Source organism: Dipodomys spectabilis, unplaced genomic scaffold, assembly GCF_019054845.1.
Source record: "Dipodomys spectabilis isolate Male_0828 unplaced genomic scaffold, ASM1905484v1 ptg000095l, whole genome shotgun sequence".
Taxonomy (NCBI): domain Eukaryota; kingdom Metazoa; phylum Chordata; class Mammalia; order Rodentia; family Heteromyidae; genus Dipodomys; species Dipodomys spectabilis.
Window position 1 is genome coordinate 26,497,197 of NW_024870772.1, and position 19,903 is coordinate 26,517,099.

At 39.7% G+C, this 19,903-nt stretch overlaps 1 protein-coding gene across 2 annotated transcripts in view; it reads right to left on the reverse strand.

Moving 5' to 3' along the window:
• The window catches only part of Micu2 (mitochondrial calcium uptake 2), a 98,598-nt gene that overhangs the window by 51,917 nt on the left and 26,778 nt on the right, over positions 1-19,903 (reverse strand). For both annotated transcript variants that reach the window (XM_042685632.1, XM_042685631.1), the window contains exons 2-4: positions 19,326-19,464; positions 9,539-9,570; positions 9,043-9,118 (exon numbers count right to left, since the gene is read on the reverse strand). In XM_042685632.1, coding sequence (XP_042541566.1) covers positions 9,043-9,118; positions 9,539-9,570; positions 19,326-19,464 — 247 coding nt within the window. The remainder of the gene's footprint in view (positions 1-9,042; positions 9,119-9,538; positions 9,571-19,325; positions 19,465-19,903) is intronic.

A 19,903-nucleotide genomic window follows, 5' to 3' on the forward strand; every position in this document is an offset into this window, starting at 1 on the left:
AACTAAAGTGGTAAAGTAGATGCACTGGAGGGACGTGGCCTCAGTGACAGGAAGCCAGCAACTGGACAAATGATGACAGTAGCTGTCTGTTCTATCCTCTCTCTCTCTTGTTGGTGCTGGAGCTTGAACTCAGGGCCTTGGAGCTTTCCTTTATCTTTAGCTTCTTTTGTATTTTTTATTGTTGTTATAAAGGTGATGTACAAAGGGGTTACAGTTACCTAAGTCAGGTAATAAATAAGTTTCTTTTTGGACATCGCCCCTTCTCTTGCTTTCCTTAGCCTTTCCATTCATGATTGGCATGCTACCACTTGAGCCATAACTCTACTTTAGATTTTTTTGTTTTTTTTTGGTCTATTTGAGGTAAGAATTTCATAGATTTTCCTGCCTGAGCTAGCTTTCAACCATAATCCTTAGATCTTGGCCTCTTGAATAGCTAGATTAGAGGTGTAAGCCACTGATACCTGGCTGATAATTCTAACTTTTCGTAATCATGCAACTTTGTTGTCCTGCTTCATATATTCCCTACAAATTGCTTACTTTTTCTGATATCATTAGACTATATATTTCTGTTTTCTATCAGTACTTTATTAATAGAGTCTTTTTTTTTTTCTTTTTGTCGGTCTTGGGCTTGAACTCCGGGCTTGGGTGCTGTCCCTGTGCTCTTCAGCTCAAGGCGAACGCTCTACTGAGCCACAGTGTCACTTCCCGTTTTCTAGTGGTTTATTAGAGATCAGAGTCTCATGCACTTTCCTGCCTGGGCTGGCTTTGAACCGTAATCCTCAGATCTCAGCCTCCTGAATAGCTAGGATTACAGGTGTGAGCCATCTGCGCCTGGCTGCTTTCTGTTTTATTTAACCTTACAGTCACTTACTGCTTGTAGTTCCTCTTAGCCGCCTCTGCCTTTAACTTCACTTATCAGCTTCTTCCCTGTATTTCTCCTTTGAATATCCTATGGACTCTGGCTAAGAAAAAGAAACAAACTGAATGACTGGCTAATTAATGTAAGTCATGGGCTTCCATTTTTTTCCTTTTTCTTTTGCCAGTCCTGGGCTTGAACTTAGGGCCTGGACACTGTCCCTGAGCTTGTTTCGCTCAAAGTTAGCACTCTACCACTTAAGCCACAGCACTACTTTCAGCTTTTTCTGTTTATGTGGTACTAAGGAACTGAACCCAGGGCTTCATGTGTGTTAGGCAAGCACTCTACCACTAAGCCACATTCCTAGCACTGTGAGGTTTTTTTTTTTGGTACGTTGTTGGGCTTGATCTCAAGGCCTGGACACTGTCCTTGAGCAATTTTGTTCAAGGCTAGCACTTTACCACTTTGAGTGACAGTGCCACTTCTGGTTTTCTGGTGGTTAATTGGGGGATGAGTCTTACAGACTTTCCTGCCAGGGCTAGCTTTGAACTGTGATCCTCAGCCTCCTGAGTAGCTAGGATTATAGCTGTGTGCCACCAGTGCCAAGCTCTGTTTATTTTTCTAATAGTCCATCAAGGCCATTCTCCCAAAGATCTAGAAATGCTAGGTTTAATTCTTCAAGAAGTCTTAAAAATGTGTGATTAGTGCCCTTACTCATTCTGAGACTATAAATAACCCTTCACAGAGAGAGAGGAGAGGAAAGAAATGGAAAGGGAAAGAAATGGGGAAAAAGAGAGAAAGAGAAGGAGGTAAAGAGGGAGGAAAAGGGAGAAGGAAGTGAAGGAGAGAGGGAGAAAGGAGAGGAGAGAGAGATGGAAAGAGAGAGTGAGCGAGCTATCCAATGAGGAAAGTGTGTCAGAAGGCCCCTGGGTTCTCTTTCTCTCTGCTGAAAGTAAAAATAAATAAAGAAGGTACTGACAATCTTTCTCAGTATTCTCTGAAAACTAGTACTATTTTTTTTCTTCCTTATGGGCTTAGAAGCCATAATGGTAGTACAAAAATAGAGTGGCAATCTTCCTTCTACAGCCCTGATTTCCAGTTGTGCTACACTTCAATGGAAATCTCTGGCACAGACTTGGAGGACCTGAGAATTCCTCCCTGGTTTCTCACTGGAAACCTCCACAAATCTGCTGCTGCAAGTAGAGACTGGATAAAGAGAACATGAACCCAAGTGGTCTCAACTTCAAGGAGAGACTAAAAGGCAAGTTTGTTTTTCTCCTGTCTCAACAATCAAGACTATGCTTTTAGCTTGCCTTCAAAATCTCATTATTGTTTTCAAAGCTTCCACTAAACAGTTTTATATAATCTCCATTACTGTTATGTTCTTCAGACCATGAAAATGAAATGCTTCTGCTTACTGCTCTCTACTTCTTACTTCCCCATCATACTATGTCTCATTATTACAAAACAACCCCTCCATTTGGTACAAAGTTTGTTAAATCTCACCTTCATTATCTCTCATGAGATTCAGAATTCTCTCATAAGCTCTTTTAGGATAGACTAGGCAGCCCCTTCCTTCAAACTCACCCAATTAGAATTACTCAATCATTTGTTTTCCCCAGTTTAGGCGGTCCTTGCTGAATATTAATAAAGAATGGTCACATTACTTTTACACGCACTAAAGCATTTGGTAAATAGGGGGTGAGGACAGGGAAAGAACAACAGACTCTGTTGGGGGGTGGGTCCTGGTGAGGGGTTAGGCTAATGAAGGTGGAAGAGGATGAATACGGTCAAATAGGTTGTCCAGCACGTATGAAAGAGGAACAATGAAACCTGTTGAAATAGTATTATGGAGTGGGTAATGGGGGTAAGAACAAGTGATGGTCAGGGAGTTAGGGACAGAATGATTGGAACACACCGTACATATATCTGGAAATGTCACAATGACATCCTCCCTAGTATAGCTAATATATGCTAATAAAAAGCTACTAATTATTTTAATTTACAAATCATTAAACAAGGGCCATGGTCCAGTAAATATTAAAATCTTACAGAATCATATAAAATTATAATACTCCAATAATAAATTTGCAATGTGCCAGATCTAATATGAAATCTAAACTAATGAAACTGGGAAATTTTTAGAGCTATTGTAGTAGGCACTAGAAATATTAAAAAATATCTTGTCTTATTAAAATCTTTTAACAATCCTGTGAGATAGGTTTACTATCTTGTTCTAAAGATGATGAAAATGAGAGTGAAAGAAATTAAACTATTTCTCCTGGTAATAAGACTAGGAAAAACTTAAACTTGAGCATACTGATTCCAAAACATACTTTTTTTTTTTTTTTTTTGGGTCCAGTCATGGGGCCTGAACTCTGGGCCTGCGCGCTGTCCCTCAGCTCTTCAGCTCAAGGCTAGTGCTCTACCACTTCAGCCACAGCGCCACTTCCGGCTTTTTTCTTTTTGCTTATGTGGTGCTGAGGAATCGAACCCAGGGCCTCATGCATGCAAGGCAAGCTACTTTTCCACTGACCCACCTTCCCGTAAAACATACTCTTAATCATTACTCTCAAGGCTACATTCCAGTAAGTTCTCCGTATGAAAAACTTAGGAGACTGTTAACTTCTTAAAGTATATACAACTATTTTTTATGTTATTACAGCTGGAAGAAATCAGTTTCTGTGATAGTTAATAATAATTAAATAAATAGTAGGGGCTGGGAAGTTGGCTCAGTGGTAGAGCGCTTGCCTTGCATGCCTGGCCCTGGGTTTGATTCCTCAGCACCACATAAGCAAAAAGAAAAAAGCTGGAAGTGGCGCTGTGGCTCAAGTGGTAGGGCACTAGCCTTGAGCTGAAGAGCTGAGGGACAGCGCCCAGGCCCAGAGTTCAGGCCCCACAACCGGACTCAAAAAAAAAAAATTAAATAGTATAAAGAACAAATACTTATAAAATACCACTAAATTCTAAGTAATCTACTAAATACACACATACTGAAGGAGGAGCAGAAATGGATACTTATTAACAATAATGTAATTTAAGTATAGACTATTACTTACATATTTTTGCATTAAAAAATTCTAAAGATAGAACTACTGCCTGATAATTCCACTAAAGATAGAGCTGAGGGCAGAATCCAAGGCCTTACACATACTATGTGAGTGCTTGCTCTACCACTGAGCCACACGTCCAACATGACTGGTGTTCTTTCACTTTACCCCATGTCTCCGGTTTAGCTTTTTTTTTTTTTGGTCAGTTGTGGGGCTTGAAATCCAGGGCCTGGGCACTGTCCTTGAGCCTCTTTGTGCTCAAGGTTAGTCCTTTCTGCTTGAGCCACAGCGCTACTTCCAGTTTTTGAGTCTCATGGGGACTTTTCTACTGGGGCTGGCTTTGAACTTTGATCCTCAGATCTCAGTATCCTGAGGAGCTAGGGTTATAGCCATGAGCCATTGATGCCAGGCTCAATTTTTTTTTGGGGGGGGGGGGCGGGGTCATGGTCACTTCCGGTTTTTAGTGGTTAATTGAACATAAGAGTCTCGAGGACTTTGCTTCCTGGGCTGGCTTTGAACTGCAATTCTCAGATCTCAGCCTTCTGAGTAGCTAGGATTATAGGGATGAGCATCTGATACCCTGCTTCAGTTTGGCTTTTTTTTTTTTTTTGTCAGTTGTGGGGTCTGGGAACTGGGAACTCTGGGACTGGGTGCTGTCCCTCAGCTCCTCAGCTCAAGGCTAGCCCTCTACCATTGAGCTACAAAACCACTTCCAGCTTTATCTGCTTATGTGGTGCTGAGAAATCAAACCCAGGGCCTCATGCTTGCAAGGCAAGCGCTCTACCATTGAGCCACCTTCCCAGCCCCATGTTTTTTTTATAATATCAGTTTTATCAGGTTTTTTTTTAACATGCCTATTGACATATACAATGTATCTGCATCATGTGTCATTCTCCTTCCTCCCTCTGGACCCTTCTTTTTTTTTTTTTTTTTGAGGGGTCCGGTTGTGGGGCCTGAACTCTGGGCCTGAGTGCTGTCCCTCAGCTCTTCAGCTCAAGGCTAGTGCTCTACCACTTGAGCCACAGCACCACTTCTGGCTTTTTTCTTTCTGCTTATGTGGTGCTGAGGAATTGAACCCAGGGCCACAGGCATGAAAGGCAAGCGCTCTACCACTGAGCCACCTTCCCAGCCCCCTCTAGACCCTTCTTAAATCCAGTGTCCTTTCTAGTTTCACACATGCACATTAAGTACTTTGATTATACTCACTCTCCTTTCTCCTCTATGTTCGTCTGACCCCTTCCACAAGTACTTGTACTGCAGACATGTTTCAACTTCCTGATGTTCTTTTCACTTCATGTTAATTGTTAAAAAGGGTTTTTTTTTTTTTTAACCATATCTCACATCTGCAAATACCATGTTTTAATTGAATACATAATACTGTTTACATGTAATTTAGGTCTAACAACCAGATTATGAGAGAGAACAAACTTTGTTCTTCAGAGCCTGGCTTGCTTCACTTTATTATTATGCTTTCTAGATCCATCCATTTTTCTGCAAATGACATAATTTCATTCTTCTTAATGGCTGAATAATACTCCATGGTGTGTGTATATACATACACATACCACATTTTCTTGACCCATTCATTGTTTGGTTGGTTCTGGGCTATTTCCATAGCTTGGTTGTTGTGAATAGTGGCACAACAAACATGTGTGTCCAGGTGTCACTATTATATCCCCCCCCAAAGTGCTATTATTGGTGGGTGAGTTGTACTCTTTAGTGACATGGGTAGTTCTATCTTTATTGTTCTGAGGTGACCTCAACTAGTTTCTACAGTGGTTGCACTAGTTCACAGGGGCCCCAACAGTGTATTGGAGTTCCTTTTCCCCCATATCCTTGCCTATGATTGTTGGGTCTTTTGTTTTTGATGGTAGCCATTCTGACTGCAATGGATAAAATTCAGTGTTGTGGGGCTGGGAAGGTGGCTCAGTGGTAGAGTGCTTGCCTTGCATGCATGAGGCCCTGGGTTCGATTCCTCAGTACCACATAAGCTGGAATGTGGTACTAGAATGCTGGAAGTGGTGTCTGTGGCTCAAATGATGGAACGCTAGCCTTGAGCTGGGCCTGGCTGTCCCAGGCCCAGATTTCAGGCAGGCCCCAGTATCAACACACACACACACACACACACACACAAAAGTCAATGTTGTTTTAATTTTTACTTCATATATAGCCAGGTACTTGGGCATGTCTTCATGTATTTGTTGGCCATTTGTAACTCTTTCAAGACGTGTCTGTTTAGCTCTATTGCCCATTTATTAATTGGGCCATTTCTTTGGGAGTTTAATATTTTGAGCTTCTAATATATTCTGGTTATTAGTCCCTTGTCAGATATGTAGTTGGCAAAGATTTTCTACTATTCTGCAGGCTGTCTTTTCAGTCTAGCGACTGCATCCTTTGCAGAGCTTTTTAGCTTGGTGCGATCACATTTGTCAATCCCCATTCCTATTTGCCAAGCTACAAGAGTTTATTCTTCAAGTTACTGTCTGTACCTATAAGTTCTAGTGTTTCCCTTATTCTCTTTTGTAAAAGTTTCAAAGTTTCAGGTTTTACACTTTGAATTGATATTGGTACAGGATAAAGAATAGTCTATTGTGTAAGAATATCCAATTTTTCCCAGCATCATTTGTTGAAGAATCTTTTTTTGAACATATATTTTGGGGTCCTTTGTTAAAAATCAGATAGCTGTAGGTATAGGTTCATTTTTGAGTCTTCTGATCTGTTTGAATTTTCAGGTCTGTTTCTAGATCAGTATCATGATTACTATAGTATCATGGTTACTATAGCTCTAAAGTATAAATTCTGATAATGTGATAGCTCCAGCATTACTCTTTTTGTTCAACTGGTGTTGGTTGTTCTGGAAATTGAGTCTCTTGAATTACATGGCTGGAATGTCTTTAAACCAAGATCTTCTGCTATCAGCTTCCCAAGTAGCTAGTAGTAAAAGGTATAAGTCACTGGTGTCCAGCTTACTTGAAAGATTTCTTTTTGTTTTTGGTCCAGTCGTGGGGCCTGAACTCTGGGCCTGGGCGCTGTCCCTTAGCTCTTCAGCTCAAGGCTAGCACTCTACCACTTGAGCCACAGCACCACTTCCAGCTTTTTTTTTTTCTGCTTATGTGGTGCTGAGGAATCGAACCCAGGGCCTCATGCATGCAAGGCAAGCGCTCTACCACTTAGCCAACTTCCCAGCCCTACTTGAAAGATTTCTAAATGACTATTTTTAGTCTATCTGCTCGTTTTCATTTTGTTACTCACTATATCTGTGTTTCCACTCACTGATAGGTTATCTTGTTTGACTTTTATGTTCTTCTTTTCACCTTTCTTCCTATTATAAATTTTCCTCTATTAGGTTTAAGATCCTTTCATCCACTAACCTAGCAAAATTCTCTCTCTAATACAACTGCTGAACATTTCTATTCCTATATGCAGGCTGCAGGAAAATGAATACACAACTGCATTGGCTGGTGGCATTAGTATTTCATGCTCTACATTCTCCTCTGGTCCCTCAAGGCTTCCCAGAAATTGTTTTCTGTTTCTTTCATCTGTTCAATTTTCTTTTCTCATTATAGAAGCTTCTTCAAATTTTCTTTCTCCATAGAAGTCAGTCTTACCACTTATGTTTTATTAAAAAAAAAAAAGCCAAGGCTATGTCAACAACTGCTCAGCTTTTTGTCACTAATTTGCAAGTATAAGCATAAAATAACCATCTACCACCCTTTCCTCTAGATACAAAAGAGTAGCTATCTAGCCTGTGGTATGCTAGTACTTCCACCTGAGTTCCAAAGACAATTCCTCTTCTCCAGAATTTCCACTTATTCGTGCTTCCTTTCTCTTATATTTTCTTTCTTTCTTTTTTTTTTTTTTCTGGGTCCGGTCGTCGGGCCTGAACTCTGGGCCTGAGTGTTGTCCCTTAGCTCTTCAGCTCAAGGCTAGCGCTCTACCACTTGAGCCACAGCGCCACTTCCGGCTTTTTCCTTTCTTTCTTTCTTTCTTTTTTTTTTATTTTTTTTTTGGGTCCGGTCTTGGGGCCTGAACTCTGGGCCTGGGCGCTGTCCCTCAGCTCTTCAGCTCAAGGCTAGCGCTCTACCACTTGAGCCACAGCGCCACTTCCGGCTTTTTTCTTTTTGCTTATGTGGTGCTGAGGAATCGAACCCAGGGCCTCAGGCATGCAAGGCAAGCGCTCTACCACTGAGCCACCTTCCCAGCCCCAATTCTCTTATATTTTCATCTCTCCCTCTGAGACAAGAAACATGCTCTGCCTCCTTATCAAAACAAAACCAATATTTCTTCAGCTTTATGCCTCTACCCTGAGCTCCTACCTTCTTCTTCCTCTGTACATGACAAGATACCTTAGAAAGTGTGCACTTAATTTTCTCAGGGTCCACTCATTTCTCAAAGTTCTACAGTGTAGCTTCAGATCCCTTCCCCTCATTCACCTGTATTTTCTAAAGAGCCCAGCACTTCTGCTCCTAAATCTAATGGACCTAGCTTACCCCATCCCTTAGTTTACTTGATTTTTTATATATTTGGTAACTCTGTTCTTTAAAACGGATCTCTTGATATCATTCTCCTGGTTTTCCTCTATTCTCTGTTTCCTGATTTTTTTTTTTTTGTTGTTGTTGGTCATGGGGCTTGAACCCCCGGCCTGGGCGCTGTCCCTCAGCTCTTCAGCTCAAGGCTACGCTCTACCACTTGAGCCACAGCACCCCACTTCCAGTTTTCTGGTGGTTTATTGGAGATCAGAATCTCATGGACTTTCCTGCCAGGGCTGGCAGGATGCTCAGATCTCAGCCTCCTGAGTAGGTGTGATTACAGGCGTGAGCCACTGGCGCCTGACTTCCTTATATACTGGTATTCCTCTGGATTCTTTCTGTGGTCTTTTCATCTTTATTCTTTAGATTTATGTCTCACCTTTTCACCTATTACTATACCTCATTCTCCCTCTATTAAAACATTGGTGTTTTAGTAGCTTAACTGCTCAAAAAGTTTTGAGAAATTTGTTTTTTACTTAAATGGATATTTTATTGTGTTTTGAACCACCTAATAAATAACAAGGTGTAAATCTCATGGTAATTCCATAATAATACTTTTAATTAAATAAAACACATAACTAGAAATTGAACAACAAATGCTACTTACCTTTATCACCAAGGTCTCTAAAAAAAGTTGATCCACAACTAGCTGTTTGGATTCCTGCCAGTACATCGTCAATATCCTTTGAATACACAAATTAAGTCTTTCAATTTATTTGTTTTTTTAAAGTTATTTGTACTGTTCTACAGAATGGAACTCAGTGTCTCATCCTTGTGTTAGCTATTTTCTTTATTACTTGACTGTGCCTCCAGCCTCCCCCCACTTTTTTGCCAGTTCTGGGGCTTGAACTCAGGTCCTGAGCACTGTCCCTGATCTTCTTTTGCTCAAGGCTAGTGCTCTACCACTTGAGCCACAGCAGCATTTTCAGCTTTTTCTGCTTATGTGGAAGTGAGGAATTGAACCCAGGGATTCATACATGCTAGGCAAGCACTCTACCACTAAGCCATATCCCCAGCCCAAGTCTTTCAATTTAAATGAACAAGTTCAGATTCTGTCTTACCCAAATAAACAAACAACAACAAAAATCACACATGCTGCTTACCTTTTTTGCTAGCTTTTTGACTAAAGTTTTACCTGTAGCAAAAGAAGAAATGCTATTTAGTACCCATATTCTTTGACAAAACTCAACTAGAACTAAGGAAGAAAAACATTTATAAGACAAACACTAAAAATTTATAAAAAGTAGAGTTTCACTCTGGGCATTTATAATCCTAACTACTCAGGAGGCTGAGATCTGAGGATCTCGTTTCAAAGCAAGCCTAGGCAGGAAAGTCCATGAGACTCTTCTCTACAATTAAGCGACAAATAGCCAGAAGTGGCACTATGGTTCAAAGTAGTAGAGTGCTAGCCTTGAGCACAAAATACAGGGACAGTATCCAGGCCCTGAATTCAAGCCCCAGGACTGGCAAAAACAAACTAACAAACAAAAAACCCCAAACCAAAACCAAAACCAAAACCCCAAAGCTCCCTAAAACTCAAACAAACAGTAAAGGTTTGACTAAAGTAAAATCATGAGCCAAAGAATTCTAAATCTAAATACAAGGATTCTGTGCTTTTTATTTATTGAATTGAATTGAATTTTTTTGTTGGTTGTGGGGCTTGAACTCTGAGGGTTGGGTGCTGTTCCTCAGATCTTCAGCTCAAGCCTAGCACTCTACCAATTGAGCCACAGCGCCACTACTGGTGAGTGGTTTATTGGAGCTAAGAGTCTCACGACTTTCTTGCTTCGGCTGGCTTTGAACCATGATCCTCAGATCTCAGGCTCCTGAGTAGCTAGAATTATAGGCATGAGCCACGGGTGCCCAGTCTTTTTTAATTCTTTTAAACAGGATCTATTTTCTACCTCAATCTGTTTCAGGATATGAAATCTAATAATCCCCTTTGGTTTATCTTAGTTGTCTGTATCATATACATTTTTTAAAAAAGGAATGTTTTTAGAAGTGCATTTTCTATAGTCTGGACTGATTAATCCAGGCTAAAAATCTACCAGGTACAATTTCTTCCTTCCTTCCTTCCTTCTTTCCTTCCTTCCTCCCTCCCTCCTTTCCTCTCTCCCTTCCTCCCTTCCTTCCTTTTTTCTGTGGTAGGACTTGAAATCAGGGCCTGAGGAGTCCCTGGTTCTTTTTACTCAAGGCTAGTGCTCTATCATTTTGAACCACAGTGCCACTTCCAGTTTTCTGGTGGGTAATTGGAGATGAGAGTCTTACACACTTTCTCACCTGGGTTGGCTTTGAACTGTGATCCTCAGATCTCAGCCTCCCAAATAGCTAGGATTACAGTCATGAGCCACTATGAACAATTTCTAGTGTTTGTTGTTCATAAATTGTTAAGATTTTTGTTTTCATCCTAAGTGAAAAATGAGTACAGATGTCACTACAGAGTTTTTAGAAACATCTAGGATGTAAACTTAGGTGTCAGGAGTTGTAGATTTTGTTTGTTTTTGGTGGTACCAGGGTTTGAATTTAGGACCTTGCAAGGGAGGAACAATCACTTGAGCCATACTCCAACCCTTTCTGTTTCATAAACTTTGAATAGGGTCTCTCATTTATGCTCCAGTATCTGGGCTTACAGGTATGCACCTGCATTTACATAGATTTTTTTTTAGACTTGAAGGATGTAATTATTTTTTTTTTACTTTTTAACTAGGAAAATTAATGTTAATTTATAGCACTAGAAGTTTTCTCATGTTTTCTAGACATCCTAACAATACTATGAGGCAGATACTAATAATTTTATAATTCTAGGAGACAGGAGAGTTAAGATTAACTCACCAAACATCTTTTTCTCTCATCCACTACCTAATGACAATAATCCTATTATTTATCCCACCTTAACAAAACCTTTCTTCATCATTCTTCACCTCTACCTATTGCTTCTCATCTCTTCTTTTCTTCATGTAAAATATCTCAAAGACTACTTATTATTTTTTCCATTTTCCCATATTTTCCTTAAATCTACTACACAGGCAGGCTTTCACTTTTATATCACACCACCAAAATGGTTCTTGGAGAGGTCACTGATATCTTACTGGAATTTCATGACAGCTTGCATTCCTAGTTTCCTCCTATCTTTTTAGCTGTTCCTTTTCCTTGTGGGACCTCAACTCTCCAACCTCAATGTGCTGTTATACCTCATGACTCAGTCCTTCACTTCTTTTTTTTTTTTCTTCTATCTACAATCAGTTTTGAGACCTGAAGTATCTTACCTTTACACAGCAATTTTACTCTGAAGACTCTTAAATTTACATCTCTATAGAAAATGTGAGAAATTTTCAGGATAGCAAAAATATAAGACTATTTGTATTTTAAGGCAGAGAAAAAAAGAATGACAGGACCAGAGGAGAGGGTGGCAGGACTAGTCACAGAAGGGTGAGGTGAATGGCTTCAAATTAAAAAGGATAGGAAAATCAGATAGGCTCTTAGGTAGTATGGAAGGGATATGAAGGATATGTTCAAAGCCAGCCCAGGAAGGAAAGTCCATGAGATTTTTATCTCCAATTAACCACACACACACACACACACACACACACACACACACACACACACACACACACACACACACACACACACACACACACACACACACACACACACACACACACACACACACACACACACAAAGCTGGAAGTGGAGCTGGGTGGTAAAATACAGCTTCGAGCAAAAAAGCTCAGAGACAACACCCAGGCCCTGAATTCAAGCACAAGACACACATACAGATACACATGGACAAACAGATACACATACAAGATAAAATCATATCATTTAAAATGATATCCTTTAAAAAGTGAAGGGGCTGGGAAGGTGGTTCAGTGGTTGAGTGCTTGCCTCACATGCATGAGGTCCTGGGTTCGATTCCTTAGCACCACATGAGCAGAAAAACCTGGAAGTGGCACTGTGGCTCAAGTGGTAGAGCGCTAGCCTTGAGCTGAAGAGCTGAGGGACAGAGCCCAGGCCCAGAGTTCAGGCCTCACGACTGACCCAAAAAAAAAAAAATAAAAAAAGTGAAGGAAGGATGTAATATAATGTTTAAAAAAGGAGCAAAAGTTTGGAAGAGCTCATGAAGGAGATGGAAGAGAGCTCAGTGTTAAGTGAATGTACTTGGAGAATCTAGCTGGGGTTAAAGACAATGAATTTGGTGGTTCCAATCTGCATAGTCCTTTGATTTCTCCAGCAGTTCCCAGTAGGCTAAGTTCAACAAGAAAGACAAACAGGGAAGATCTGCAAGGCATTATCAGAGCAACAAAATGACAAGACTTGTAGCTATAGCAAAGGAAGAAGATCCAGGAGTAGAGCCTGGGAATTATAGAATAGTTGAGACTAGAACCAGTTATCAGGTCAGAGAACAGACATTCTGGATACATTATGAAGAATGGGATGGTAAAGAAGAATGCTAGTGCATGGGGTTCTGAAATCTGCGATTTAAATACTGGAGCAATTCCTGGTTGTTAGCATGTCTTCCCCCATCTTGGTTTGACTGCCTCTATCTAAGGTCCTCTGTCCTTTCCCCGAAATTGGGTGACCAGGCCGGGCTTGGCCACAATTGTTAGCCCCCACCCCATTCCCGAAACTACAGGTATCTCTAGCTTCCTCTAGCATCAGTGGAATGCTGTCCACTCAGGTCTGTCCAGCTGCACTTCCCGACTTTCAGCGAAAATTCCCTCCCTCAGCCTCCCTGTCCTGCCTTGAGCTTCCCTGGCACTATACAATTAAACTTCCTTCTCAAGGACAGGCTACTATTCTCTATCCTGAGCTAGCTAGCCTGTCAGCTCCTGCTGACAATAAAACCCAATGGTTCTCAGGGCTGGTGCTTTCACAGGAAATGGAGATGGGATATGAATGATAAAAATGAAAGGCAATAGGAGTAAGAACTGAAAAATAGGGCTGGAGTCTAATTCCCATTTTCTGCATGGGGGATCAGGAAATGTTTTTCTCTTTCTTTTCCTCTACCATACTAAAATAAATCCTTGCCAAAATTCCCAACAAAAACTTCCAAAACAACAACAACAAAGGAATGACAAGTAGAGAAGAGTTGAAGGGAAACAGTATTTTGGTTAGAGCACAGAGGAGGATCCCCAACCCCAAGGAGGAACCAGGGAAAGGAATAGCCAGGATCACCTGAAATGACCATGAAGCAATGGTTTACATAAGTCCTACCAACTGCTATTAATGAAGGGTATCATTTACAAAAAGCCAAAAAGATAAATAACAGGTAAATATGAGGTTAAAATTTAGTAAGTCTTAGATTGTTTTTTTTTTAAATCTTTCTGTTTACACACAAGAGACTATGGGTCAGTGGGTTGGCCCAGTTTCTCCTAGTTCTGTCGTTATTCTTGATCCTCAGGAATGCACCCAAGATTCTTCTTCTTCTTATCCATGATGAAGGACATCATATGCATAAAGGATGCATTATTGGGCCTTCAAAATTACTGAATTCTTGATTTGGTTAAATGCCTTCTGATGGAGTTTAATTGCATTCCAATGAATAATAAAAGTGGAGATGTTATAATCTTTAATCATGGTTTAATTCTTCTAATATATTTATGGTGGTTATTCTGAAGTCTTTTTGTGCTAAATCTGGTATCTGGTTGCAGTCACAGTTTACCCACTGGGGTAATTTTTCTTGTTTCTTTGCCTGTCTTAAACATTTAGTTGGAAAGTAAACATTTTAGATAATATTCTATAGCAAATTGGGGTACTAATTCTCTCTTCTCCTAGGGCCTATTTTTGTTATTTGCTTGTTTGCTTATTTATTTATTTATGCCAGAACTCGGGCTTGAACTCAGGGCCTGGGTGTTGTCCTTTAGCATTTTCACTCAGGTTGGTGCTATACTACTTGAATCATAGCTCCATTTCCAGCTTTTTGCTGGTTAATTGGAGATAGGAGTTACATAGAGTTTCCTGCCATGGCTGGCTTCAAACTGGGTTCCTAAGACCTCAAGCTCCAGAATAGCTAGGATTATAGCTTGAGCTCAGATGTTTGTTGAGGAACTTGTTTTTTTTTGACAGTCGTGGGGCTTGAACTCAGGACCTGGGGCTTGAACTCACGGCCTGGGCTGTCCCTGAACCTCTTTTGCTCAAGGCTAGCACTCTACCCGCCACAGCACCACTTCTGGCTTTTTCTGCTTATGTGGTACTGAGGAATTGAACACAGGGCCTCACTCTACCGCTAAACCACATTCACAGCCTCCTCAGATGTTTCTTAATTTGTAGTAACTACATACTAGGGACCATCATCAGAGGCGTTAAATGATTTATTTACTTATTACTTTTAGTGGGCAGTAGATTTATAGAGCTGCTCACACTTCCATGATAAAAATGATTCTCCTGAAGTTTGTTCACTTTTATTAAGTAAAATTCTATGGTGTGAACACACTAACACTTAGTCATCTTCTTACTAATGGAAATTTGAATTGTTTCCAGCTTTTCTGCTAGCCTAACACTGTTGCCATGGGTGTTCTTATATATACATCCTAGTGCACACAGGCAGTGGTCCTGTTGGGATACATACACTCTATGTATATATATGCCTAAGAATGGGAATGGAGGTCAAAAGCTGTGCTAATCTCTAACTTTACAAAGTAATTCAAATTGTTCTCCATAGTAGTAGTTTCAATTTTTATTATTTATTTATTTACTTATTTATTTATGTGCTAGTTCTGGGGCTTGAACTCAGGCCAGGGCACTGCCCCTGCTAGCTCAAGGCTAGCACTGTATCACTTGAGCCACAGCTCCATTTCCAGCTTTTTTGGTAGTTTAGTAGAGATAAGAGTCTCACAGACTTTCCTGCCCAGGCTGGCTTTGAATTGTGATTCTTAGATCTCAGCCTCCTGAATAGCTAGGTTGACAGTCATGAACCACCAGTGCCTGGCAGTAGTTTCAATTTTTTTTTCCCCTCAGAGCTGAGGATTGAACTGAGGGCCTTGAACTTGCCAGGCAAATGCTCTTCTACTGAGCTAAATCACCAACCCCAGTAGTTTCAATTTTTATTTCCAATCAAGGCTATATAAAAGTCCATATGACCTACATCTCTAGTGATCTACATTCTCTTCAACCTTTGTTTGCTGCAAATCTAATAGATATAAAATTATCTTACTGTAGTTACTAACAAGGGTACACATGTTCATGTTTACACTGTTGATGGTTATTTCTGTACATTTTCTTAAGCTCACACACACACACACACACACACACACACACACACACACACACACACCAACACACACCTATCTTCTATCTTTCTCCATCCTCCATAGTTCATATGTGGTTCCTTTCTTTATTTTTTCTTATGGTTCTGGGAATCAAATCCATGGTCTCATACATTCTAGGTAAACATTGCATCCTGAGCTACATCCTTGGCTCTTAAGAGAGCCCTTTAGCTGAATCTAGAAATTGAATAAGGAAAACATTTTATAATTCTTAGACAAAGAATAATAAATTTGTAAAGGAGTGACAGGACAAATAGACCTCTGTAAATTCTAGGAATGTCATTAAGAGATATATAGGGGAGTATTGAAGTTAGTGGAGATAAAGGTTACTTCAAAGAATTTGCTGACTCTGCTGCAATGAATTACCCCAATTGCCAGTCTGGTGATCAAGGCTATGTTGTGAAGGACCTCTCTCCCAAAAGAATGAAGGAAAATGAAGTCAAATGACCCTTTCTGAAGTTACAGTTCCTCAAGTAATGTCAGATTGAAATGATCAATATGCCATTTGTCATATCCTAGAATGGCATGTCCTTAATTCCAATTGTTTACCTTTTTCTTATTGTAATTCAGTATATAAACATTAAGATATGTCAATGGTATGTTGGCATATCCTGAAACAGCATGTCCTTAACTCTAATTATTTACCTTTTTTTATTTTTGGGGGGGGGGGGGGGGTGGGCCTGAACTCTGGGCCTGGGCGCTGTCCCTCAGCTCTTCAGCTCAAGGCTAGTGCTCTACCACTTGAGCCACAGCGCCACTTCCTGCTTTTTTCTTTTTGTTTATGTGGTGCTGAGGAATCGAACCCAGGGCCTCATGCATGCAAGGCAAGCGCTCTACCACTGAGCCACCTTCCCAGCCCTATTTACCTTTTCTTTATTGTAATTTAGTACATAAATATTAAATTTTGTCAATTATATGTGTTGTAAATAAATTTTGTCAGGCTTTGGCTTATCTTTACAATTTCTCTGAAGTAATTTTTGGTAAACAGAAGTTCAAATTTTAGTATGACTGAATTCTATCATTTTTTTTTTTTTTTTTTTGGTTGGTTGTGGGGCTTGAACTTGTTCTTCAAGTTCTTTTAGGGACTGGGTGCTATCCTTGAGCTTTTCTGCTCAAGGCTAGTATAGTCTATCACTGTGAGTCACAGCTCCATTTCCAGTTTTGGGTGGTTAACTGGAGGTAAGAGTCTCACAGACTTTCCTGTCTGGGCTGGCTTTGAAATGCAATCCTCAGATCTCAGCCTATTGAGTAGCTAGGATTACAGGTGTGAGCTATCAGTGCCTGGCTCTATCATTCTTTTATGCTTTACTTTTTGTTTCTTATCCAATAAATATTTTTCAAACATTTCAAGAAGATTTTAAAAATTATCACTCAAAAATGTAAGAGCGTTATTTTTTCTATATTAGTATCAAACTGTCCTAGCATTAGTAATTGAATAGTCATTTTCTCCACTGATTTGCATTTAATTTGCCACCTCTATCATTTGTTAAAATTATATTTATGCCTGTGTGCTTTTGGACTTTCTATTCTGCTCCAACAATTTATCTTTATGCTTATGTCATTTGTTCCTACTTACTACAGCTTTATACTAAGGCTTCATTCCTGTAAGGCAATTGCCAATTTTCTTCTTTCAGAATGTTTTTCCATACCTATGTTCTTATCAGCTTGTCAAAAACCACTTACCAAAACTACTAGAATTATCACTGTTACTGCATTATAAGTATAGATAAGGGCTTACCAATTGAGACCTACAAATACACATTCCTAGTTGGGTAAGCACAATGTTTTGTAAAGATTTTCAATTTGAATGTTTGTAACAAGATGGAGACTTTATTTAGCCACAAACCCTGTCTCATTAACTATATACTATATTAACTTAGTTCATACTTTTCTTTTTTTGTTTGGTCCTGTAAGTTTTAATTTTTTTTACTCAGGGTTAGGTACCAGTGGCTCATGCCTATATTCCTAGCTACTCAGGAGGTTGAGATCTGAGGATTATGGTTTGAAGCTAGCCAGAGAAGGAAAGTTTGTGAAACTCTTATCTCTAACCACCAAAAAGCTGGAAGTAGAGTTGTGGCTCAAGTGGTACAGCGCTAGCCTTAAGCAAAAAAGCCTAGTGACAGTACCCAGACCCTGAGATGAAACCCCCAGACTGGCAAAAAAAAAAAAAAAAAAAAAATTACTCAGTCTTTTTCTAGACTCTTTCTTCCTAGGATTCTCTTGTTAGAGAACCAGAACTTTTCTAAAGATAGCTGACTGTTCAAATTTCCTATTTTCCATTCTGTAGAAAAAAAACAAACTCATGTATGTCTAACTCTATAATGTTGGCCATATCCAAAGAGAATTCTTTTCATTAATAGAGATTGCTTGAGGTATTTTCTCAAAAGAACAATTTTTTCTGTAAGGAATTTGAAAATTTTCTTAAGGTTATTTCTTAGAATCTAGGCAACTATTATTTTACAGTATGGTATCTAGTTTCTACCTAGGATAGGGAACTTTTCTTTCAAAAATTTAAATACTTGATCTACCTCCTTACTTACATAATTTATGAGACATGAAAAATAATTCTTACAGTCATTTCCTCTATAGGTAAAGTGCCCCTCAACTTCTTTTGAGACTTTCTGTTTTTTAAAATTTTCTGTAGTTGAACTCTAGCTATCCTAGATGAATTTCCTAGTGATTTTCCTAAGTTCTTTCTTTCTTTCTTTTTTTTTTTTATTCTGGGTCTGGGTGCTATTCTTCAGCTCTTCAGCTCAAGGCTAGCCCTCTACCGCTTGAGCCACGGCACCACTTCCAGCTTTTTTCTTTTTGCTTATGTGGTGCTGAGGAATTGAACCCAGGGCCTCATGCATGCAAGGCAAGCACTCTACCACTGAGCCACCTTCCCAGCCCCCTAAGTTCTTTCTATTGTTGAGTTTTCAGAAGTTTTTTAACTCCTGGGCTAGTCCACACTAAGATTCTCGTAGCTAGTCAATTATCCTTAAACTATTTCTTCTTTGCAGAGGCTCTTATTTTCTGGATCTGCCTGTCGCAAGCGTGCCTTGTGATCTGTTATCTGATATGTTTTAGGAGTTGTGGATTTTCCATTTTTCACCTTTATTTTTTCTGAGGACAGGAGTGATGATGTCCAAGTTACTTTCATGTCAAAGAGGTTAAACTACTTCTGAAAGAAATATTTTTGTACCTCTTTAATTATTAGCTTAGTGAACTTGGGTTAGGTCAGTGTTTTTAAAATTTTTGACATATATTACCAAAAAAACTGTATTAAAAAAGTGTAAACAGGGGCTCGGAAGGTGGCTCAGTGGTAGAATGCTTGCCTTGCATGCATGAGGCCCTGAGTTTGATTCCTCAGCACCACATAAACAAAAAAGCCAGAAGTGGTGCTGTGGCTCAAGTGGTAGAGCGCTAGCCTTGAGCTGAAGAGCTGAGGGACAGCACCCAGGCCCAGAGTCCCAGAGTTCAGGCCCCACGACTGGATCCCCTCCCTCCTCCCCAAAAAAGTTAGATTCATTTATTTGTGACAAGGTTTCATTAAGTAGTTCCAAGGTCAGCCTGAAACTATCCTGTTTCTCCCTCTTAGAGTTTTTTTAAAAATAAAACTAATAAATAATGAATTCAACTCACGTTCCATTTGATCAAACATTACTGAGAAGAGGAAGTCCCTTGGTGTCATATAATATTCTCCTTCATGTTCCAGTGAAGAAAACTGCATAAACCGCTGTTTACGAAGGCTCACTTTTTCTATTGCTTCACAGTCACTTTTCTGGAAAAAAAAAAAAGTAATTAAATGTTTTTCAGTATTCCTAAACTCAGCTATTTTCAGAATAGTCTCAAAAAGTAATTTTTATGTTATATCTGACAGCCCTTAAAGCTTAAATCACTTAGCAAATATTTGCTTAGTGACTACCTTCTGCCAGTAGGCACTGAGGTTACAGCATAAGACTGAGGGAAGTTAATTCCAGAGTGGGAGAGTAACAGTAAGTATATAAATTAATGTAAGACGGTGAGAAGTGCCACAAAAAATTCTTTAGGTCTGGAAAGAGAGAAACAATTAGTTGCCTTGTACACTTAAGAAAGGTATCTCAGAGCAGAAATATTTAACTGGAAATCAATAAATGAGCAGTTTTCCAAGACAGGGAACAATAGTTGTTTTTTTTTTTCAGTCATGGGGCTTGAACTCTGGGCCTGGGCGCTGTCCCTCA